The sequence below is a fragment of the Triturus cristatus genome, chromosome 3_1 (genome assembly GCF_964204655.1).
Source record: "Triturus cristatus chromosome 3_1, aTriCri1.1, whole genome shotgun sequence".
Taxonomy (NCBI): Eukaryota; Metazoa; Chordata; class Amphibia; order Caudata; family Salamandridae; genus Triturus; species Triturus cristatus.
Window position 1 is genome coordinate 839,821,177 of NC_140583.1, and position 24,901 is coordinate 839,846,077.

Here is a 24,901-nt window from a genome sequence, read left to right on the forward strand (position 1 = left end):
GGTACAAATTATCACGTAAATGTCGCTGAGAGAGATGAGAGAAAGAGCTCCGGATTCACATCTGGTGGCGCATAAGTAAAGAAACCAAAATCAGTGCAAAGCAGTGGCGCCTGTGTAGGCTCTGCATGTCATTTCCTGAGTGGGACTGCTCCACGCAGAACCGCACTGCGCCACCTATTGGAGCGCTGAGGTACTGCCAAAAGGTATCAGGATCCACTCTGACACATGGCAAATATTCAAGAGTGGAAGGATCTATGGCTAGAAGTTTCTATCAAAAATGGTGTTATTAGTTCGGGAGAGAGAGCATCCCTACTAACTCAATAAACCCACACTGGTTAGGTTAAAATAGAGAATCTCTACTCAGCCACTGATAGCTTGGCAAAAGCAGCAGACAATCACAGAAGTGTGTGCTAAGTTCAAGCAGTACTAACAATTTCAAGAACACAAACATAATAGGATTGCCAAACAATTTTGGAAAAAGAGAAAATAGTAATGAGCAAAACTAAATAACATCAGAATAGGTTAAGAGGACCCGGAAAAAATGAGTTTTAAAGATTTAAGGCAAAAAGCACCAACAAAAGCTCACACTCTATGGAAATACAACAGTTTATGGTGGGCCTGGACCTAGGCACGATATCAGGCCGAGCGCAATGTAGAGGAGGTTGGATATACCAAGCGGGGTTTCCCAGTCAAAGGTTTTACCCTTCATACTTACAGCTTGATTTAACATCAACTGATGGGTTGATCCATCACAAACGTGACGAATATCCTGTCCGCTGTAGTACAAGTGCATTATCTCATAATGTACTTGAAATTAGGCAGACAAGGATAGCAGTCAGGTTTGTGATTGAGCAACCCATCCGCTGAACTCTAAATCAAGCTGTATGAAGGAGTAAACAGTCTGCCAAACTCTACATCAGGCCCTTTATCTACAACTGCTGGAAAAGCTTCATCTGTCAGTCCTGCAGCCCCTAGCTCCTTGGGGCAGCTAATTGGATACCAGGTCTCTCTCCAGTCCTCTTTAGCCAGTTGGCTCTCCTGGAGTCAGAAGTGCTTCAGCTTTTTGTGGCTGTGAAGCAAGTAAACAGGAACCACTTGACTCTAAGAGAGCAGTTCCATTCACTATGTGCCTGCAAGATACAGGAGTCCTTGAGTCCTGTGTGAGTCGTCTTCTTCTAGCAGGATCCATGTGTCAGGGTTCTTCTACCAGCAGGACCTTCTTCTTCAGATGGAGTGTTCCCGGTCTAGGGATGCTTTGAGAAAGTGGTGATGGAGGTGGTATATTTATACTATGCACTAGTCCGTGATTAAAGGAATCTAACAGCCCAGCCCTACCAACTTTCCCTCGACCCCACTCACCGCTTTTTGCTGCACCTTCCTCAGCCTAGCTGTGAAATTACCCAGGAACCCATGATTCAAGCTGATGGGACCCAACTGGCACCAGGGAGCCGTGCCTTCAGCTTCTTGGCCACCCCCTACCTGACAGGGTCAAAACTGGGTTTCCATCCTACTGCAGCTGGAGCCTATCTAGGGATGAAAAGAAGAAGCTATCATTGGCATCTCTAAATCAATTGCGGCACTGCTAAAGCTGCCCCCTTTTCTGCCAATTGTTCTGTCCATTAGCAGATAGCTAACTGCCTGCTAAGTGGGCAGCACCCATTGGCCTTTCTTGGGACCAGAGGGAAAGCCATGCTCTTTGAATCAGAGTCCTCTACTCTCCGAGCCAAGGATTATATTCAAGATCTGATATTGTGAAAGGTGGCAGAACTGTTTTTTAGCTAGTTGTGGCTCGGGCCTCCTAGAGTACATCTTTACAAATGTACTTTTTGGCTTAAGTTATCAAAAGTCTAATTTCACCATTAAGTCAGATTTCAGAATCTAAGAAGGAAATCCATTTGAAGAATTTTTCTAGGCCTTTCCTAAGCAGATGGGGCAAATAATGATGCTATGAGGAATAGGTTTAGGCAGACCTACAAAGTGAAATAGTTTTGGGGTTTTATTTCACTTTGAGGGCACACTTACCACAATATGTAGTGTCCCCTATTTCTATATATTAGCACCCTGTAGCACCCTGTCCTGTGGGCTTATGAGGCACACTTTAGGGGTGACTTATAATATATAAAAACAGACTACTCCTGTATGGTAAAGGATTTTTTCAGTACCATCTGTTACAAAGTGGTACACTGCTGCTCCTGGCAGAAATATTGTTTTGTCAGGAAAGTGATGTCAATATCCAATTCAGCCCACATATGACATTTAACTTTCCATGTCACAGGTGCACTTTAGGCGCCATGTACAATGGACTTACATGGAAGTTAAATAGGCAATACAGGGAGTTCCAATGCAGAGCAGGTTCTAAAGGGGAAGCATGGGCACTGTACAACTGTTTAATAGTGACAAAGTACACAGTCCTAAAGTCAGCAAAAATAGGGTCCAGAAAATGAGCTTTTAATCACAAGCTACACATGCTGCTTGGTTGTACCTGAAAACCTCAGCAATAAGTAATGTAACAAACCTAAAGTGCTTTTGTGTGTAAGTGTTCTTATGTAAAGACATTATGGCCCAGTCTGTTCAATATAAAACTGCAAGTAAACAAAGAAATCTTACCCTAACTCTATATTAAAGTGTAGTGACACATTGATTAGTAGTAATAATGCCTATGATATCGATGCACCTCTATGTAGGGGATTCAATGTGCCCTTGTTGAATCACACCTATATCTGCCTGCTTCCTGTGTCACATCTCTAAGCAGGTTTCTGTCTCCACTCAGCCCTGCCACCTTCAATGGCTTACTACAGGCAAGAGTAGCAAGTTCTTTCGGGTGAAACATGGTGGCAGGCTGACGCCGTCAGCGTGAGCTCCCGGACCGAGGGAGAGAAGGCAAATAGAAAGAAAGCTGGAATCACTGCTACGTTGCGGAAATGAAAATTTAAAGCTAAGTTTATGCACGGAGATTATAGGGGGTAAAGGCATACCTGTTGGAGTATTAAAATCCATTTTTCATATGGGCTTCGACGCGAGGCAGCAGCAGGGGATCTGGTGCTGGGCAGTGGCTCTCTAGCAGAGGTACCGTGCAGCAACAGCACTGGCCGGCTTCCGGGTCGGTCAAGGTAGAGGCAGCAAAGGACGGAAGTTTCCGGAGGGAACACGATGTGAATACAGGAGAGGAGAGAAATTAACAAGCAAAGGGTCCCTGCTCAGTGGAGTGGAATGTAGGGGAAAACAGACTGCAGTCTCAGGAATTACTGCAGGTACAGCTGGGGCAGATGGAAAGGGATTTACCCTCGAAGGTATTTTCTTCTCTTAAGGAGCATTTAAAGGTGGGAGAGGAGAGTGCCGGAGTAGGTACTAGTGTTCGGAGTATCGGGAAGGAAAATACTCCAGTCAATAAATCTGTAGATAAAGTACTGCAAGTAAGGAATAAGTACCAACTATGGTCAGGCCCTGAGAGGAAGGGTAAAGGGGAGATTAAGGGAGCAGACGGCGCGGAAGGTGGTAGTTGTTTCCCCTATTAAAAAGGTGGTGAAAGCGGCAGGGAAACCTAAGAGCTGTGGGCCTAAAGAGGTGCACTCACTCTCTAAACCCACACCATCCCTTAGCTCCTATTTCAGACTGATGGAACAGGTGGCTGTGTCGAGGGAGGGTTTGAGGAGTAACATATCCCCGACACGGACACAGGCAGTATCACTCATTAGAAAATCCTTTTTCTTTGTTAGCGAATCTGCCTGGGGACATACAAGATGGGAGCGGCCGAAGCTAAAGTCCAAGCGTGAGACTGACCCATGATAGCAGTCGACCTTCCGAGGCAGGTAATTCAAGCCAAAGCGGAGTTAGTCCTCAGGTTGAAGGAGGGACGGTTAACAAGTTGGAAAAAATTATATTGAACCTGAGGCAGGACATTCTTATGAAATTTGAGATCTCGGAGAGTAACCAAAAAAGTATCCATGATAAATGTGGTGTACTAGAGGAAAAACTGGATGATATTGTGCAAAGTACTGTAATTTTGGAAGGGGAGGTGAAGGTTCTGTCTGCAGCAGTGTCGGAGAATTCCAGAGATATCCCATAACAAATCCCTGCAGGAAGATTTGGAGAGGCTTGAAACTCAGTCTAGGTGCAATAACTTGAGAGTTCTTAGTATCCCAGAAGGGTCTGAAAAAGGTGATATTCAAATTTCATTTGTAAACTATTAAGAGAAGGAATACTGCATGACAGGCCAGACCTTGACAAAGATTCAGAGAGTGCACAGGGATCCCCTTAAGTTAAACTCTTCTAGGACATCACCCAGAAAAATTTGGATTCATTTCCTCTCATATGCAGTTAAGGAGTTGGTGTTGGGACGCACTTTGAAGGAAGGATCCTGAAGTATGGGGATTTTAGTTATCAAGAAAGATCGGACCTTGGCAAGAGAACTGCACAGAGGCATTGGGAATTGAGGATAAGGATGAACGACCTATGGAGTAAAGGTGCCCAAGTCTCTGTATGGGTCCATTAGCAGAAGAAATAGCGTAGGCACACAAAAATAAGTTCATCACGAGTTGTTTAGCTTTCTCTTTTTCTTATGTATATATAACTATCTCTCTTCGGGAGGGGAGGTCGTAAAGGGCGGACTATATCGCCGAAGGATAGGAAAGGGGGTTTCCAGAGGAGGCTGTGTGAAGGGGGGCACTGGGTCATGGGAGCATGGGGGGGGGGGGGGGGGGGGGGGGAAGAAAAAAATGGTCCTCATTTTGTTATACTCCAATATGGCTTTAGCCATCTATGGGTTTTATCAGGCTGAGAAGTCTAATCTAGGGTCTAGGCTGAAGACGACAGAGGAGTCGAAGGGGGGCAGAGTCTGGTGTTTTGAGTATGGATAGGCCAAATTAGTCCAATTTCTATCTTGGAACATCAATGGTCTGAGATCAAGGAACAAGGCGGCCCGGGTGATAGAATACCTCAAGAATAGTGAGGCGCAAGTTATACTACTTCAAGAGACCCATCTGGAAAGGAAAGAGTGTGTGGTATGTTTTAGCAAGTTACGTTGGGCCCAGGAGGTAGTGTGCTCAGACCAGAGAGGTTGCACTAGAGGAGTGGCTTTAATTATCAGAAACACTGGAATAAGGCTTGTAAAATATGAATCAGATCTCTCGGGTAGACGGTTAGTGGCTAACTTAGTGATTCAAGGTAGACCAGTATCATGTGCAACTTATTATGGTCCAAACAATGATAACCCAGAAGCTTAAATTGAAGTTAGAATCTTGCCATGGCTCCGATTATACTCTGAGGGGATTTTAACTTAGTCCTAAATAAATAACTAGACAGAACATCGAAAGTTAAATATGTTAGCCCTCCCAAAGTGTCAGTTAGGATGAAAAATATGATGGCTGAATTTAATCTGACTGACATTTGGCGCAGTGAGATGGGGAGAGCCAGGGATTTCACTTTTTTATAGTAAAAAGTATGGGCATCACTCTTGCATCGATTATTTTCTGGTGGATCAGGAGTTATATGTAGAGGTGGGGCGGTAACACATGTTCCTGCGGTTCTCTCAGATCATTCTCTTGTGGCCCTGTCCCTAAGATACCACAAAAAAATGGGTCAGAGAAGGTGGACGCTAGAAAGGACTATCCTATTAGATGAGAAGGTGGCACTTAATCTAGTGGAAATGACTGTTGACTTTTTTCTGTCCAATAGGGGCTCTGCAAAAAGGCAAATAGTCTGGGATGCTTTTAAAGCATATCTAAGGGCAATTGTAAGCTCTATAATGGTCAGCAAGAGGCGTGCAGTTAAGCAGGAAGATGAGAAGCGAATCAGAGAGATCAAGGTCAAAGAATGTGATCTTCAGAAGGCTTCGATGGAGGGATCAGGTAGAGTCTCTGTGCTTAGTAGAGAATTGGAGGGGTTGCAGGCAGAATTTCAAGCACAGCTAGACAAAAGGATACAGGATAAATGGAAAGGGAGTAAGCTCCAGCACTTTTCGTACGGAGAAAGGTGCAGCCCATTGTTGACTTGGAAGGCTAAAACTGATAGTGCTAGAAACTCAATACGGGATCTAATAAATGCAGAGTCGGGGAAGATGCTGTACACCAACGCAGATATAAGTGGGGACGCCCGGAAATACATGAGCAGCCTCTATAAAGAAGATATACAACCTAGGAAGGAATGTATAGAGGCATGGCTAAAGAGGACGGAGCTTCCGCAATTGACAAATGAGCACAAGAAGGTTTTGGAGGGTGAGATTACAGAGGAGGAGATTAGGGCACAGTGCAGGAAAATGGCAGGTGGTAAGGCAGCCGGGCCGGATGGCCTACCAGTTGAGATCATAGAGAAAGTGGCACCAGTCTTGAAACATTTATTTAACGGAGTATATATAGACGGGGAAACTACTCCTAGTTCTTGGTCAGAAGCCACGGTAACTTTAATATTGAAACCAAATAAAGATCCATTGAGAGTTGACTCGTATAGACTAATATCACTCTTAAACACAGATTATAAGATCTTCTCGGGATAGTAGCTTCAAGAGTAGCACAGGTCATTAAGGGAGTTATACCCTCTGATCAAAAAGGTTTCATACCAGGGAGGCAGCTTAATAAACTTAAGTTCTTGATGATGGGGGTTATAGATATGGCGGAGGCCCAGAATCTGCCTCTGACTGTAGTGGCTGTGGATGTAGCTAAGGCCTTCGACCAAGTGCCCTGGACTCATCTCGGGGAGGCCCTAGGAAACTTTGGTTTTCCGCAGAACATTGTGAGGGCTGTGCAAAACTTATATTATCTCCCTAGGGCTGGGTGCTGGTTAAAGGAGAATTGTCAGACTGGTTTGATATCACCAGGGGGACGAGACAGGGTTCCCCGGCCTCCTCTCCTCTTTAATCTCTATATAGAGCCCTTTGCTAATTTGATCAGAGCAGACCCCACTATCTCCCCTTTTAAATCTTCCAGGTTAGTGGCAAAATTGGCTCTATATGCTGATGATCTAATTCTCTATACTACCAACCCCCAGGCTGCAATCCCTAATCTGATGACAGAGGCGGATATCTTTGGTTCGATTTCAGGGTATAAGATGAATATGGAAAAAAATGAAATTATGGAATGGAATCGGGATAAGAGTAGTCCGGGGGTCCAAATTCAAATGAGTTACCTGGGTGTATTAATTACACAGAAGATGTTCCCAAAATAAACTGGAAAAAAGTTAGCCAGATGATAAGGAGTTTGTTGATAACTTACCCTTAAACATATATGGTCATGTGAATCTCATAAAAATGATTTTCCTACCGAAAATTACTTTTCTTTTTAATTCTATTCCTCTAACTTTTCGGAAGGAAGACATAGCCAAGCTCCAGGGGAAAATAGGTAGCTTCATTTGGGCTTCAAAGGGACCTAGGATAGCTTGGAAAAACCTGAGGAGGAGGTTGGAGACAGGGGGTTTACTTCTTGGGGCAATGTTAGCAGATGTCTTTCATGGTCAGGGTCACTTCCTTTTTAAATATGGAGACCCAAAATGTGTTTAAAAGGTGAGATTGAAGATTCTGAAGTCGTCCTTAAGAACCTGGATGTATTTGATGAATAAGTGGGGAGTCACGCATTATTCATATTGGTCCCCGATTTGGGAATCCGGGGTAACCCGGAGTGTTTGATGGACCAACTTAGTCAGCCCTTAAAATCTGGGAGGCTATCTTATTGGGCAGATCTCAAAATGGGATCAAGCTTAGTGAGCTGGGAAGTGTTAAGCAACTGCACCAAGGGGCAAATAACAAGATTCAAATACTACCAATTACGCTATTGGTGGGCCACACAAGAGTGGGCAGGAGAGGAAGAGGACCCGAAGACCTGAAGCTTGATCAGGTGATGAGAACTGACCAATGGAAAAAGGAAGTCTCATTTTGGTATTGGGCCTTTGTGGAGGCAGGTGATAAGATCGATTCTGAAATCTCGAATCTATGGGTAGAAGAGCTGGGGGAAGGAGAGCTGAAGCAAGCTTAGTATGATTCCTTTTCCATTCTACGAGCAGTGGTGAAACCTGCTTCGCTTAAGCGTAACCATCTGTTTACTACCCATAGAGTATATTGGTCTCCAGCAAAGCTATCAAGGGTCACAGGGAACATATATGTTTGTCCAAGGTGTCTGCTTACATCAGCAGATGACCTGCACCGGTTTATGCAGTGTCAGAAGATTATTCCCTACTGGGCCTCGGTGTGCAACTTTCTTGGGAAAGTAACTGGCGAACAGATAAAGGTAAGCCCTCAACTTGTTGTTTTTTTTGGCTTTATCAAGAAAGAGCTGTGCAAACAAACACAGTCATCACTAAATTCATCTTTTATGTGACCTTGTTGGTGAGGAGGGAGATATGTAGACTTTGGAAATCCAAAGGTCCCCCAACCTTTGCGGAGTGCCTTAAAAGTATTATCTACACAAGTCAGTCTGACATGGCCTGTGACCCCAGAAGTCTGGATAAGGTTTGGACACTGTTGGTGCATTGGAGAGAGAAGCCCAGCAGGTCCGATGATTAAGCCAAACATGCTGTCGGTCCTGGTTCTCCTGTGCCCTGGTCCCCTCGTGAAGGAGATGGAAGTGGAAACAGCATTATTCTTGTGTGGAAAAGCTCCTTTTCCACTCCTGACATATGAGGGGTAAGAGTAATACCAGCAAGAGAGTTGGCAGTGTGAGGAAAAAATGAGTAGCAAGTTCAAAGCGCTGCGCTATATTTATAAAGCCATGACAGACAGGACCTCAGTTTTTCGGGGTTTAGTTCATCCTTGTTTCCCCAATAGCTATTTATGTTCACTAACCAGAACTTAGTATTGATTCCACAAGTCAATTTGGCTAGACAAGATGGTGGGTCTCAGCTGCATGCTCTTTCACATATATAGGCCTTAAACCTTGGAACTCTCGGCCTACCCTTTAAGGCTCTGTACCTACTTTGAGAGGTTCCACAAGCAGTTGTAGACCTGGTTACGCAAATTCTGCCAGTGTGCCTTGGTCTGTTATGTTAGTGCTGGGAAGCCCTTTGAGGCAGCCATGCACTTTACAAATCCCCATAGCATAACACAAGATAACATACCCAAAGCCAACTCACCATTTTCCTAACACATTTTAATGATTAAGGGCTCTTCACTGGGGTGTTCTCCATGCACAGTTGATTTGAAGACCCGACAACGTTTTGCTGGAGACTGAAGATCAACCTCATGGGATGAGCCTACAACAAGGTTGGTTACTTGCCAGTGTGGGAATTTCAACATTCTGTAGCATTACCTACTTCCCTCACTATTATTCAGAGTAGGCAGTCGGACACCAAAAACCTACCCTGGTCAATCATCGACCAATTGGCCTGATATTCTCTGGACTACATCTCACTAAGGTGAAGATATCATACGAATATTTTACAGTGTCAGAGACTATGCAGAATATATGAGCCTACATGAATTCTGACTTAAGTTTCTCTAACTGGCCACATATGGATTCTTCAATCTGTCATTATTTGATTTGATTTATCCCCATTCATTGTGGCTACCCAAATTCCAGTGCATCACTTCTCTGAAGACTGCTCTTAGGCTGCTGACCACTGCATGCATTGCTTTGAAATAAAAGTGAAGAGAAACAGTTTTTTATTTTGTTTTAATGTGTATTGTTTCATATACTAGTACTCTGCATCTGTGACAGTGTTATGCTGAGATAAAACGGAGACTGTGCAGAGATCAGTGCACTAACACGGTTACGTGCAATTCTCGACTGGGAATCCAATGTATAGAATTATAGATGGGTATACTGAATAATGGGCGATTTTTCACCAAGGGTTTCTGAGAGACAGAAAGTAGGATAGACAAGAGGAGCGAAGCTTGTATTGTCTATGATGTTATTGGGACAGAAAGGTCCTCTGCATGGTTAAAGACGTATACCAGCGCCCTGGGTGCCCAACTGTACTGTTGTCTGGATCTCTAATGCTGATTTTGTGTCATGGGTAAACATGGATCATGAGTGTGTGCCATACCATAGGCCTGTCTCACGGACTGCGGTTTTGTTGGAACGTGAGGAACAACCAAAGTGCTACCCTCATAGTGGTGGATGGCTACCACTTTCACCAAGAGTTAAGCAGCACGGTGGTGGCAGCATACTGTGTAGTGATCAGTAGAAGTGAAAAGGTCTTTTTTTTCCCTGTGTGACTAGGGTGAGGCCAACAAGTTCACTCACCTCTTTAAGTTCTGCTGCTGTGTGCTTAACTCACCCTTGGCTTACATCAGCTTAATATAGAGTGCTGTGCAGCGCCGATTCGGTCACAAGGAGACAGGACGTATGCCTGAGCCCCTCCTTTACTAATCTCAAGTTGTGGATTCCACCAAGAACCCTCCAGACGAGTGATTCACGCGCTCAGACGAATCCGGACGAACGCCTGCGCCCGGCTTCTCATTAATGTGAAACCCGACCGAGAGATCCAAAACAGACACTGGAGTGGTACAGGAGATCTTTTGAATACTCGTCAGACGAAGATTTCAAAACACGTCCTTTAGGAAATTTCGGACTTAATTAGGCTGTCACCCCCCCTCTGTAACGTCCTGGTGAAGACCCGCATTGACTACACAGTAGTGCGCTTCCAGGGTTGAAACGTCGACAAATACGGGACCAGTTGAAAGACTCTGCTTAAAGACTTACTTAACCAATCTGCAGACCTATTCAATTATCTGTTTTTCTGGCCTCTTCAAATCATCGGAATTTTAATAGTCACCTTGTATATATTACGCACCATCACTATTTCACTGAGCACCACATGTCACCTTGTCACTAATATTTCTTTAATCATTTTCGTTATTGACAGCCATGCAATTTAATTCAAGTGTTTATAAATGACGGAATTTATAAAATTCTTTAATATTCTTCAGGGTCTCAGTGTGTGTATTTTTCGTAATTGCTGTTTGTTCTGAATAACTCAAGAAGTGACTCAATATCTAAAGAAATTATTCTTACCCGACAGAACCAATTGTTTTCTTTACATAACTTCCCAGGTTCTGAGGGATACTGGGTTACCCCATTGCTATTCTAATTAACCTACGTGCCCAGTGGCCCTCTGAAAGATGTCTCCGACAGATGTCATGTAGAAGACAAGGTGAAAAACAAACCTGTTAACATTTCACTCATCTATAACTTTATGATATGCAGAGCCCCAAAATCATCTGTCCTGCTCTGCTAGGCAGGTGCATTAGATTAATGGAGGGGTAATACATAACATGGCCTCTCCTCCCTTACCCAAAAGTAAAAAATGTAAAATACTTGGCCTCTTACCACTCAGCCTTACCTCCCTCTGTTCCTTTCCTATTCCTTCCCTCTTCCTTACCTCCCGAACCTGTGCTCTCTTCTCTCCATCTGAGCAGAGAGTAACAGTGGTAAACAACCTTTGTTTGCCACTGTTGCTACATTATACCAGGAGTGGAGCTTAGAAAGCCATCCATAACTATTGGGGATACCAACAGGACTGTTTCAATCCAGATTTATAGATGCCAATGTTTATTGAAATGTGAATTAATTATGGTTTGAGTTAACAGCAGCCAGCAAAAACATTGACAGCAGCTACACACATGTGGTATACATTTCATCAATGGTATTTACTAATAAGCATAAAAACATTGCAGGGAAGGGAGTTAAAGAAAGAAGAATGTCTATAAAGCCTTTCATACACTGGTGCTGCCTCACATAATTGCTAAGGGAGAGGCACATCAGACAAGACAGTTTATCACCAGTTCAGAACCAGCCTTTGCACCGAGCACTTGCTAAAAACCTGAAGGAATGAGCTTGGTGCCCACATTCTTCTAAAGGGCATCATGGAACACACAATAATTTATGGTAAAACCCATGCAACTCCATGCAGGAATTTTGTAGGGACCTATAGCATTTCCGGTATATTTGGTAATTCAGTACACCCAGTCTTATGGCCCATAGGGAACATTTAGGCCGAGCCTGGGCAGCGCATGCGCTGCTCTGCGAGCCATGCTGTATTGGGGTATGTACTTGAAGCCCCGCCCACTCTCCGTCATTGGCCTGTGTCATTGTCTTTCCTAAATGTGTATTCTGATTCATTAATAGGCTTGTTAGTCTCTCCTTAGTACCGCCTTGTCTTCATTTGTAACCTCCCATGAGGACTGGCCCTTTTACTTCAGTTGGTACACAGGTCTTCTTTAGTCTGTAAGCACTATTTTCTTGAATTAGTTACTCTTACTGCAGGAGGGCAGGGGGGGGGGGTCTCTCATGCACAGGTGTGACTACCAGCTTGTTTAACTCGTAGCAAACTGGGAGCTCTTCAGGGGCCATGGGAGATAGAAGGGGACAACTCGACAATGCCATTTAGGGAGGTCAAAGGAGCGTGATATAAATTCCGGAGTGTTTATTTTCTGAACGAACATCTATATGCTTTAGGTTTGCTACTCCACTCACTTGCTAAAAAAACATGACTTTAACAAAGGGCTCTTACCCTCTTTTCTCAATTTCTTTCTCTGTGAAACGGATCCAAAAGAGAAAAACTCTTTGGCTGCAAATGTCTCTTTGGACACACTCTCCCGCAACCACAAGCGCGAACACAGCCAGAAGGTATTGGAGCGCTTTACTGAGCAGTTCTCCAGTTCCAAAGTGGCAGCTCGCTAGGAAAACTACAAGGTACAAAACTAAACTCCCTGCAGGGTACGAGGTTACAAATCTGGGCATCGCACACGGGATGTGGTTCAGTGTGAAGTGTGTTCGCAGATAAATACTCTTGATATATAGACTGTGCTTTCAAAATAATAACGATATTTTATTTTCTAACTTTTTTTACTTTAATCTTAAAACAAGTGTTAATAATATTAACAAAGTTAACCCCCTAATTTAAGGCTGAGGTGCAAGGATTTTAATCTGACTACCCCTTGATCCGCACTCTGCACGCATATTTTGAGTCGATGCATAAACGGATGTACCTTCCATTGTCTTGGTGCGCCAGAGTCCACCCACGATGCAGCGCCAGATGGCAAAAAACAAGCATCTGCAATGCAATAGATCTCACTTTTATGAGAGTTTAAGCTATTTGCATGGTAAATGACAATGCCTTTTATTTATGTTTTAAAAAACCAACACAAATAAAGGGCATTTTCATTTAACAATGCCAATAGTTCAAAGCCTCTCTAATGCAAGACCAATTGCATTGCAAATGCTTGTAGTCGTTTGTGGAGTGAGCGATCATGGACAGACCAGAGAATAAAAGCCAACCATGAAGAGTAAAAACTGAGGTTTCTAAAAGCAAAACTGTGTTCGTAAACTAAGATACTGTTTTAAGGACTCGTTCTTGAACTATTGTTTAGTGGAAACATACTTCTCAAGAGGGCAGGACTGGAGGTACTTGTTACATTATGTTGTTTACATTTGTACAGCACTAGTGAAAATTTCAAGAGCATTGTAAAGCATGCTCTACCTGGGTGCCTTTTGTTGTGAAACTGGAAGTCCTTTAATCAATTCTGTCAGATTGTTTGTTCATGTTTGATTATGTGAGATTAGTACAGAATTTGCTCAATGTTGGGTTTAGAAGTTGTTGTGTATAGTAATGTGAAAGCAAACTGCATTAATTCTTGAGATATTGTAGAGTGCTATGTGTAGGACGTGGTAGGCTAAAGGACTCTTGTGTTTTACCTCCAATGGGTTGTTTCTTGTCCATTACTTGGACGGAAGGTGTTCTTGATTTATAGTAATTATGCAAGGTTGTCCACAAAAGGGTGTGGTGTGTTTATACTAGTTTTATATGAGTATTTCTATAGTATATGTTATTGCAGCTCGCGGTTTGGAAGTATTTGTGTCAACCATTTGGCTCTGGTGCCAAATAAGTGTTGTCTCACGTGTTCTCTCTCAGGATGACCACTGAATGGAAGTCTGTAATGATAGTTATTGACAATATTTTTGAGTGGGAAAGATATTAAGGTTATTATAAAGGGCTCTGCACTGAGTAGAGTGGCTAACAACCAGAGTCATGGAAAAACACCCATGAGAGAGTAAGAAAAAAGTTGTGAGGCTCGAGAAGTGTATGCAGGTCTCAAACCCTCTCCTGGCTGACCTTTTACAGGACACTGAACCACTCTGCAGGACACTTAATGAGAAATACCAGATGATGATGTATGGGCAGCTCCAACTTTGAGAAGGAGTTGTTACAGTGACTTCTAAAATGTAAAAACCCATTAACAATTTAGGAATAATCCTGGTATTTTGATTTAAATGCAAGAGGGTGAAAAATGCAGTATATGTTTCAATATCTAAAAGAATTAGATTCACACACGGAGACTCTATTCCTGAATGGTGACCGAAGGAAGACGTAGCATCCAGTGGCTAACAGAAGCAGAAGGAAGATCTAGAGGGGGTGTGATAAGGGAATAGTTAAGCCACAGAAACTCTAAACATGGGAAATACACTTGGGGTTTCTGTACTAACTGCAGAATTGTACAAAATCCTGATGATGGATAAACTGCTTGCTGTTTTAGAAGAGGCTGGTCCAGAATACACGTGGAATCACATATTGAAGCATGCACAGAGATGATCTTGAAGATAATGTCAGACCCCTCAGATTACAAATTGCACAGAACTCATTCAATATTAAATATGGGTAGTGAGACTCTAGGGCTAAAACAGGCGGGCTGCATTACACTGAAGCTGGATTGTCTGACATATACTAATCAGAATGGGATTATGGTTAAAGAAGATGCATACAACCTTAAAAGGCTGTTCAGTGGGATAGGAAAGGTGGCTATATGCCGGGAGTACTTGTTTCAGGTACTTGAACATCTGAACTTCAGTGCAACATTTCTGGATACAGTTGTATACCAGAACAGAGTCAAGACTAATGTTACATTATGTACTAATTGGTAGTTCGGAAGAGGTACACACCAGGACAGTCCCTTGTCTCCACTTCTGTGTTTGTGTTAGCAAAAGAGTCACAGGCATGTTGTGTTGGAGAGGCTATGACAGGCAATAAGAATAATATAAAAAATAGTGAACATATCAAACCACTATACGCAGATAAGTTGATAAATCTACATGAGCAGAAAAGAACAGAGGGCCTGCATATGCCCAATACGGAAATTAATCATTTAGCAGCTCAACTCAAAAATGCGACAGGTTGGTTTGGAGAATACTGATGGTTGGATAAATAATGACCTACCAAGTATAGTTTAGGAAACGTGCCTGGAGGATTCTCGATTCACACATCACGAGGAGGATGGAAAGGTTCATGGTTAACTAGGCAGGCATCAGTGCAGTGGACTCATCATACCAGAGCACTGGGATGAAGACTTCATCTGCTGCTGGGGCGCAGTTATCAGGACAAAGGGAATTTTGTAGAGCCTCAAGTGTGATACATTCAGTTGAATGGAAACAGGCCAAGTGCTTCCAAATTAGGTACCTACAGAAGAATGGTATTTTTTATAACCTTTGAAGAGGCACAGACTCATTTTAGGAGAAACTCCTCACAATTTCTTCAATATGGGAAACTGCTGAAAGCAGCTAGGAATTCCTGGAGTGGGTTTTCTGAAGTCCATTAAGTGCCAAAACCTTATTTATAATCTTGGCATGGATATGGGGAATGGTAGGATGTCACAACTTTAAAGAAGAATACAGAGAGGTAAAAAAAAGGAAGTCAACTAGTGATGTAGCGGAAGGACTGCGAGATTCAAGTCCGGAATGGGTAAAGTCCATTAGAGTATATATGTGGCTTCTAAAAATGAAAGCTTCTCACTGAGTAAGTTATATATGCTATACTGGACATATAATCACCCAAATGGTGTTAAAATAAAATAAACCGTGGAAAGAGAAATACTTGACTGAATTTTTTCAGGAGATAATGCAGAATTCTTTCACTTTATTTGGGAATGTCCAAGAATTGCAGGAACGTAGACCAAAATGACTGAGATATTTGCGAACCATGGCGAGCTGCAACTGAAACACACACAAGTGGCATGCTTAACGGAAAATGTGTCTGTATCAACAAAAAATTAGATTAGGTAAAAAAAACATTGTTAGCTCTTAGGTTAGCTAGATAGAGACTAGAGATTGGATAAATGAATGGGGAGATGCTTCAGGAGATAGAATGGATGAGAGATATGAGCAGATTGAACGCTGCAGTGGAAATGGGTAAGAACCTGGATAGGAAAGGCAGGCTAATTGAAAATGTGAATGATTGGAGAACCATGGAAATATATTACTATGGATGGATGAGGGCTCGCGGTTTGATAGCAATGGAGATGTGCCAGCTACATCACAGACAGCTTCCGTGACATCCACAATAGTCTTATTGATGAGAGAAAAATGGCACTGTTCAATTTAATATATGAATAGGGTTGGATGGATATAATGTGCAACAAAGACTGCTAAAGTCCTTTATTTACACTCTGCATATCAAATTTAAAAATGAATTAAACAACGACTTGCTAAAACTTGGTACTGTATATAACTACAGCGCGGCACCCCCGTATGGAAAGGACACTCACCTGAGTTGGAATGCCAGACGGGGAGAGAGGATGCAGCAGTTTGCTGCGTAAGGTGTTTGCCAGATGGGACTTTTTTCCTTTATTGAACCCTCTTATAAGATGCCGGGAAAAAGTGTAAACCACTGCCAGCAGGACTGGGAAACCACTTGGCTTTACGAGTGAATATTCACTGTATTTTTCACTCTATGGAGTGCATGAAAACCCGGCATGGATCAGGTGGGAGCAGCGCTAAAGTGACTGGGGAGGCGGGGTCAACACTCAACGCCAATCAGAGTGGACTATGACTCCTTGTAAACCAGCCCCCAGGTGGAACAACAATAACTTGATGGAACATGGCACTGAGGAAAGCAGATGGGCTGAAACGCGTCTGCCTAGCGTTTCAATCAACATCAAACTCGAGCGCTTGAATTTTGAAAATAAAAAGCAGCTGACAACTCCGAGCATGTGTCGGAATATATATATATATATCACACACACACACACCTCCTGAAACAATGCCCTTTCAGGTTAAGAGTGCTGCATAAATTATGCAAAGGAGTAATGAGGGTACCCTGAGGAGCTCTCAAGTTCTAGGTGGATAGCAGCTCCTATTTATTTAAGGCACTGTACAACATCATCATCACTCTAGATCTGCTCCTCACAAATGTCTGCTTTTCTAGCTGTGTTTTAAAGCATAGAATTACCACACTGCCAGCTATGCCAAGCTGCAGGGACATAGCTTCCATTGGTGCAGCAGGGAGACCCACTGAACTATGATTATTGCTGTATTTCATAGTTGAAACAGTGGCCTGGGTAACAATTTCTTCCTTGCACTAAGGCCCATGACACACTGGCTACGCCACTGCTTTTGACTAGGTATGTATAGATATAAAGATACTGACATCATATGCGTCTGGTGCCATCTATGCGCTGGTCCACTGTGTCCACAGCTCTAATAATAAAACAAATATGGCCCTGCACTATGGGATCATAAACCTCAGCAGCTATAAGTGTTGGGCTTTGCATGTAATCATTGTTAGCTATTACCTGCACAGCACCCTGGGCACACACATTGCTTTCATAATAGCTCTTGCTAAATAATCACCTATAATTAACGCTGCATCGAGTAGCAAAAGTCTGCATTATATATCATAGTCATGTACTAGGATCTGCAATTTACAGTGAATGTACACAACATATGCAGGGATTTATTTAATTGCTGGAAGAGCTACATTTTCAATTTCAGATTGCGGAGTTTGGTGTTTTCGCTGGGAATGATCGAGCCAAGGGTGTCTGTTCCTTCACGTGATTGTGCTCAAGACTATTGCTTGGGTCTTCATTTCAGTGGGATTTGCCTTGATGACGTGGAAGTTATGGGGTTTATGTTTCTGGGGCCCTTTTTGTTGTGTTCCCCGTTTAACCTGCACTCTTCAGCCTGCCAGTGTGTTGGCATTCTGCCGTTAGGGTTGGAGGATGCTTTTATAAACCAGAATAATGAGGGTTATCCCAGATTGCTCTTTCTGCCAGGAATGAACCGACCACTGACCGCTTGCAAAGTAAAGGGAGCCCATACTCTTCTTACAGATGCCTACTTTTTGCTCGCCCCCCTCAGGCTAGCCTGACTGATTTGCGGTGTTACCCCAAAACCGATCCCAGGATGCTTGTTTCCGGTCCAGGGAAAACCTGGCTTGGCAGTTCGGGCTGCACTGTTCCCATGAGAAACAGGGTCAACACTGATTTGCATATAGCTGTGTCTGAACTGGGGTGACGAAGTGAGCTAAAGAACGGTGATGGATTCAACCCAGTTCTGTGACTGGGGTGGGTGTCTGAAAAGCTTCAGCGCTCCGTCCATCATCTCTTTGTGTATGTCCCTTGATGCCTTCCAGTTTGTTTCGTATCGTAGTCCCTTCTTGCCCCCACATTCTTTCCTCCTGCTGCTCACTTCCTGCTTAGTACCTCAACTCCTGTTCTACAATTCTGTCTATCACTCTTCCTAGCACCCTCTGTGCTCCACTCCTTGCATTCCTGTACAGTACTTCATCGCTATAGCCTGCAACCCAGGTACCACACGTTTCCACTCTGTGAATCCACTGCAACCACCATCGGTCTCTGTTCTCCCTGCTATTAAGTCTGTCATCAGTGTCTATTTTGCTACATGGTCACGAGCCACAACACTATTCTCTCCCTAGTACTGCACCATCCTTGCCTTCCTCGAGGTCTCCACAATTACTAATAACTTGCTTTCACCACAGCACTTTGGACAGAACATCTATTGTTTCAAAGCAGGAACATGTCACTGTTCCTCAATTTAACGGCAACCCATGTATTACTCTCCAAGGATGCCAGGGAGTCTGCCTTCCCAGGACTTGAATCATGGCACGCAGATCACACCAGTTGTCAGTGTAGAACCAAAATCCACTGACTCACCTTGCTAGTTCGCAGCTTCTGCCTTCTGACTTTTCCCGATCACTTTGTGAGGTACAGGCAAGAACTCCTGTCTCTCCCTTTGTGTCCTAGTCTAGTAGCCTGCTCTCTCTGTCCCGATATCATCTGATCTTCATCACTCCGAGCCTTTTTATTTAGGCGGTCTGGTTTCGCCCACGTTCTCTGGTATTTCTTCCCAGGCCCGTCACACTTCACATCCCTTTTCACTGAGGTCCCCCAGGTCATGCCTTCTCTGTCGACTTTTCCTTTGCCTCAATCCAATCCTCACTTACAGTGTTTTTAATAAAGACATTCCTACCACACTTCTGTCTGTTGCTAAGACATTATAAATAACAGATATTACTGTTGCTCAATTTTAAGGTACTCCATTTATTGAACTTGTATGCTGGAAGGCGGATCCTGGTCAGGATTTGAACCAACACCTGCATATCACACCAGTTGTTAGCAATGAGCCGTGACCTACTGTGAAATCTTGCCAGTTTGCAGATTTTACCTAGCAATGGTGCTTGTCTCTCTTTGTGGCATGGTTCAGCCACTTGCTCTCCCTTTGTCCCAGGATTCTTTAACCTCCGAAACTTTTAGACCCTGCACCTTAGCTGCAGACCTTTTTTTGTCTTGCTTCCCATTTTATATCCGCCCCTGCTCTCTACGCTGCATTTTCCAGTTCACCCCTATCACGATGCCCTATGCCAGACGCCGCCTCCCTCTAGCCATCCCTCAATGTAGCCATAGGATCACCTCGTAAGTCTCTCGAACTGACCCCTACACTGCCTGCTCTCCCACGTGCCTTCATCCTGCATGCTGGTCCTAACTTTCACCAGTGCATAGCTGGTGTGGCCTTTCTCCCTTTATCTTGCACAACACTTTCAGGTGGGCTTCACGGTCAGATATTTGTCCCATGGCCATGCCCTCACTAATGTAGCAAGTAGGCTGCTGGAATAGCCACTCATCACTGGTCTGCCCAGGGTGGTTCTGTATTGACTTTGTCTTGCATGACCAGTCCATCTGCCGTTTTTGCATTTGGCCTGTCCCCTATGCTGTTTTCTTCCACCCTGAAGAGCACGGACTGTACTGCTTTTTCCACCTTCCTGTCACCTGGTTGTTTTGTCATAGAAATAGGTCTTCTGCCATGATGCTTGGCCTGTTCCTGCTGATGGCGAACCTCCTGCACCAGCATTAAATTACTTTCAAATAGGATTTTGGGGATGCCATTGTCAAAAGGCATAAACAGATATTTTGCCTTACTATATATTTTGTCATCTCCGCACTTTTTGCATTATTAAGCATATCTGTGTTCCTTCCTTGACCAATACCAGTCATTTAGAGCACACAGTCGGGGCTGTGGTTGCTGTAGGGGCAAATAGCAGGGCTCTTGGAATACAGGAAGTAAAGTGGATTGGCGAAAGGCAGCAGCTGCTGATAAGATTTCTGTTAGCCAAGCACAACTCACAAAGGGGATAAAGAAACGCAGGTAGCCTATGTTGAAAGAGTAGACGGCAAGGGGTTTAAAGCACTCAATGAGACTACAATGTAACAATTTGGGGGTTGAGAAGAGAGGAGTAGAAGCGACATGAAGCCTGTAGAGAGTGGAGAAAAGGGCACAGAACATGCAGTGAGTTGTAGGCAAAACAGCAAAGCATGAAACCTGTATTCTGTGTAGTAGCTTGAGGGGCATGGAGACTATGGTGAGAGAGTGGAGGAGAAAAAATATGAACTCTGTAATGAAAGACGTGAGTAAGGCGATGAAGCTTATACTGTGAAAGAACATACGCAAAGGACGATGGAACCTATGACGAGTAAGTGGTAGAATTAAGGACTGTAGATGAGAGGAACAGGGACCCGTTTAGCTTCTATGGTGAGAGGAATGTGGAAGCTCATAGGCAGCTATAAAAATTTGCATGGTTGCTTGCTACTGATGGGTAGACACAAATGGCAAGTTTACTTCGAAGGTTGAGGCCGATTATTAAAGCACCTGTGCTGCCCCATTTAAAATCAGTGCCAAGATATCCCAAGGGACATGTGCTATACAAATACACGTCATGCCCTCAATTAATAAGAGTGACTCCCCTACTCCTGTTGACGGTCTCGCAAATGGCGCAGATATTTTAAGTATCCAGATAGAACGCTTCTCAACCGACCAGAAGGTATAAGGCTCACTGGATGTACTGCTAGGAGCAGATGGGGGTTTGCTTTTAGCGATTTCAGTCTGGCACTTGCCAAAAATTAAATATCAATCCATCTAAATAATGAACGTCAATTTGTTTGGTAATAGATTTGCGAATCTGGTTTGTGTTTTCCCACACTAGTACTAGAAAGAAAATCCCATAACAGAGCAACATCTTGAGCTACAACAACCTGGAAGCTGGGAGTACGACCCTTTGATATCAGACTGCATTAGCAGATTGCATAGGCATACCCAGCAAAATATTGCATTGTAGATACTTTTGACAGACGATACTTCTGTTGCCTCTATAGGAAAGTGGAAGTGCATCTACGTCTTTACTTTGTGAGCCGAAAAGCCATAAATCCTACATATTCCCGTGACAGCAAAGCAATATAGATAAACTCACAATGGCGATTAGTAGTGTGTTATTATGAAAGGCTAATGCAGACATCCAGACAGTATACATTTCCTTAAAAATACGTCAACCAACACTTAAATGTTGGCATGACCACAAAATAAATAATAAAGGAACACACACTGGCTTTCAATTACAAGCTACACGTCATGCTACATCTACAATCTGAGCAATGGTCTACTTAAGGGTCATCACCAAAACCTAATGGAAACTCTCATGGGACAATGTAACCATCCACAGGCTGCTATGGACTTGATGGACAGCCAATCAAAGCACGGGCAAACTATGGAAAACACAACAAAGCCAATGGCTGAAGCAGGGCTGTCGCAAAGCCCTCTCTCTGCTTGTTAACTTAATATTATAGTCATATATATAATTACCTATTTTTATGTACTTACTTTTGTAATTATTAAAGAACTGTTGACCTATTGTCTTCTAGAAAACGAAAGCTGTCTATATTCAGAAATAAAAAGGCAGTAAAAAGCAAGGTCTCAAACGTGTTATTTGGCAACACTGCAAAGGACTGCGAGAGAATGAGCACACATCCAAGTTCTAAGTACCACCAGAGAACTTACAGTATATTTCTAGGTGGCAGGAAAGAGTACAACACATGCAACTGTAAAATGGCTGAGTAACGTTCTACAAACCCATATTTATTTGCACTCACAGCACAGAAAATATTCTGTGCACACCAAAAACATTTTCATAATCCAGTCATACAACAGGTGAAACATTTAACAGCCTTTAATTATGATGATAAAATTGGCAAAAATGTTACATTTTAACACAATAAACACTTTATTATTCAATAATGTGTTACCTGCACAGCAAGAGAGGATGCATTGTCAGACAACAAAATCTGGTCACCTAAAGGGGAAAAAGGAAAAATCTGACATTTGCACCAAGCAAAAAATATGATTTCTGCCAAACAAATATTTAGTCAAATATCAAGTTGCAAAAAAGCAAGAATTTAAACATAAAAAAGGAGCAATCTGCTAAAGAGAAAGGGAGCCCTCTCCAACAGAACAACAAGTAAGACCAGAGGTTAGTCCAGGTAGATTAAACAATGAAAGCATTGGCTGGCAAAACACACCTCGACAAAGACAGACAGACAGACAGACAGACAGACACACACACACACACACACACACACACACACACAGTTGCATCTAGTGAGGCAGGCACAGTAACCGGTACAGCAAGTGTGTTGGTTCACGGATTTAGCCATAGTAATAGGCAAACTTACCTTGCAGGACAAGCAATACATGTTACAAAACACAGGTCCATCAACAAGACAGACTGAAAAAGCCAGCAATTCAGGCAAACTTAGCTGGACAGATACCCAGCAATCTTACATAGCCAAATCATACAAGAAGCGAAGGCCTTTTCAGAATGCTTATCACAGAACGAGACACAGAGAGACCTAGCCATCTTGGGCCAACACATTAGATGAAGTTCCAAATACACTCCCAGAAAACAGACCCAACAGAAAGACAATGTTCTAAAAGGAAATCAGGCAAAAAAGACCCAGGAAAAACAGACCAGGCTGCACAGATGCAGCTAATCTAGAAAGAGAGCCAATTCCAGTCAGTAAGACATCCAGATCGTAGAATACAAAGGAACAGAGAAGAAAATAATGACAGTTATATAAAAGAAAGACCTGACACTCTGTGGCCGATTCCGATCTCGGTCGGAAGGGCACCGAATTGGGTTCGGCCGTAGCGGATCCGATTCCGATGCTTCTTTTCCAACCGATCTGTACACGGGTCCGGGCGACGAAGTACGATGCGAAGACGCGCGAATTCTCCGACCGACTCGTTCCCGGCTCCGACCCGATCCGTCCGACACGGTCGCACGCAAACTAACGCGCACAATGGAGACGATTCTCGACCAAACTAGTACGATGCTCGAATCAGACAGCTCGACAGAGTCGGAGCGTCCGGCTCGCAAAATCTCCCGGAGTAGGACTTTGTGGGTCCGCGTCGGACCCCCACATACACCCGCAGCCGTAAGACTCGCACACAGGGGGAGACCCATGGGTCTCCCCCACAGAGGCATGTACGGCACCGACGCGTACCCACTGTAGGGGGCGCACTTGTTTGAGACGTACCCATTCAGTCAATGGGAGCGCATGTACAAGTCGAACAACTGGCTCTCATTGACTTCTATGGGAGTCCGACCGAACCGAGTCCGACAGCATACAAGCACATCGTGCTAGGTCGGTCGGACTGTAGGGGTCCGGCTCAGTCGGGACACACTCCGGATCCGACTCGGTCAGAGTGCTTTCCAACCCGGATCGGAATCGGCACCTCAGCTGTTATTCAGTCTGACAGAACATGCAACAGACAAAGCCAGTCAGACAAGACAACCAAAAACTAGATTCAGAAAGACATTTTTATAGGCACAATATCACAATACATTTATTCATAACAATATTTGAACACGACTCACACTCTGACAAACACAAAACAAATACATGCAATCTGAATTAAGAGCCTATTAATTTAGATCAATCCACAATATATGACCCCCCTCTTCATCATGAATATCATGTCCATAGTATCCACAGTGGTCTTGCTCTACAAAGTCAAGTCGGTGTTTCGGTGGTATTCAATTTTGTTCCCACCTTCTGCAAGACTTAAAACATGTAACACTTACAAAACTATTAGAGGCCAATCTTGCCAGTGTTTCTCAAAAGCGAAGATTGAAGAATATCACTTATGTCCTGGTTCTTTATTCACATGTTTTTATCCTTATGTTATTTCCATCCTAAATGATCCACAGCCATTGTGTAAGCTATATTCATCTCACTTTTTATGGATGGAGGATATCTAAACCTTCACACTAGACTTAATCAAATCATCCCGTAGCGCATTGTGCACCCCAAGTGTCTTATTTCTCGAATTACGGGATTCTCCTTTGTCTCTTGGGGCTGCCCATTCCTTGACTACCAAAGATTTTGAGAATGCATGTATGGTAGCATCTATTTGTAGCACAAAAGTATGTAAGATGCAGCAAAAAATGTATTCTCCCTCGCGCCTAACAACCAGATCATGCATCACAGAATTTACCACCCTCAGTTTCCACTTGGAACCGCCTTTAGAATCTACCGACCAATGATGCTGACTCCATTGGACAGACCAAGTAATGTGGGTATGTGAATATGGATATTTGAATGTTTTGTTTATTTTACAACAAACAGGTGGTGAGAAAGCTAAAGTGGCCTCTAGGTCAAATCGAAAAATGGTACTTGCTCTCTGATCAAAATCTGTGGTCAACACACTCACCACTTACACATCTAAAGTAACACATCATTCCTTCCACCCCGGGGGACAACCCAGTAATAGTAACAGCAATGAGAACCATCAATTCCTGAATTCAATTGCAAATCTGCTCCAAATTCAGATACCAAAATACCAACTCACACATCACCAAATGG

At 43.4% G+C, this 24,901-nt stretch overlaps 1 protein-coding gene across 1 annotated transcript in view; it reads right to left on the reverse strand.

The window, feature by feature from the left end:
• Positions 1-24,901, reverse strand: part of MTX2 (metaxin 2) — a 337,394-nt gene that overhangs the window by 231,266 nt on the left and 81,227 nt on the right. Inside the window, exon 3 of the mRNA XM_085645229.1 lies at positions 22,283-22,329. Within this exon, the coding sequence (XP_085501355.1) occupies positions 22,283-22,329 (47 nt within the window). The remainder of the gene's footprint in view (positions 1-22,282; positions 22,330-24,901) is intronic.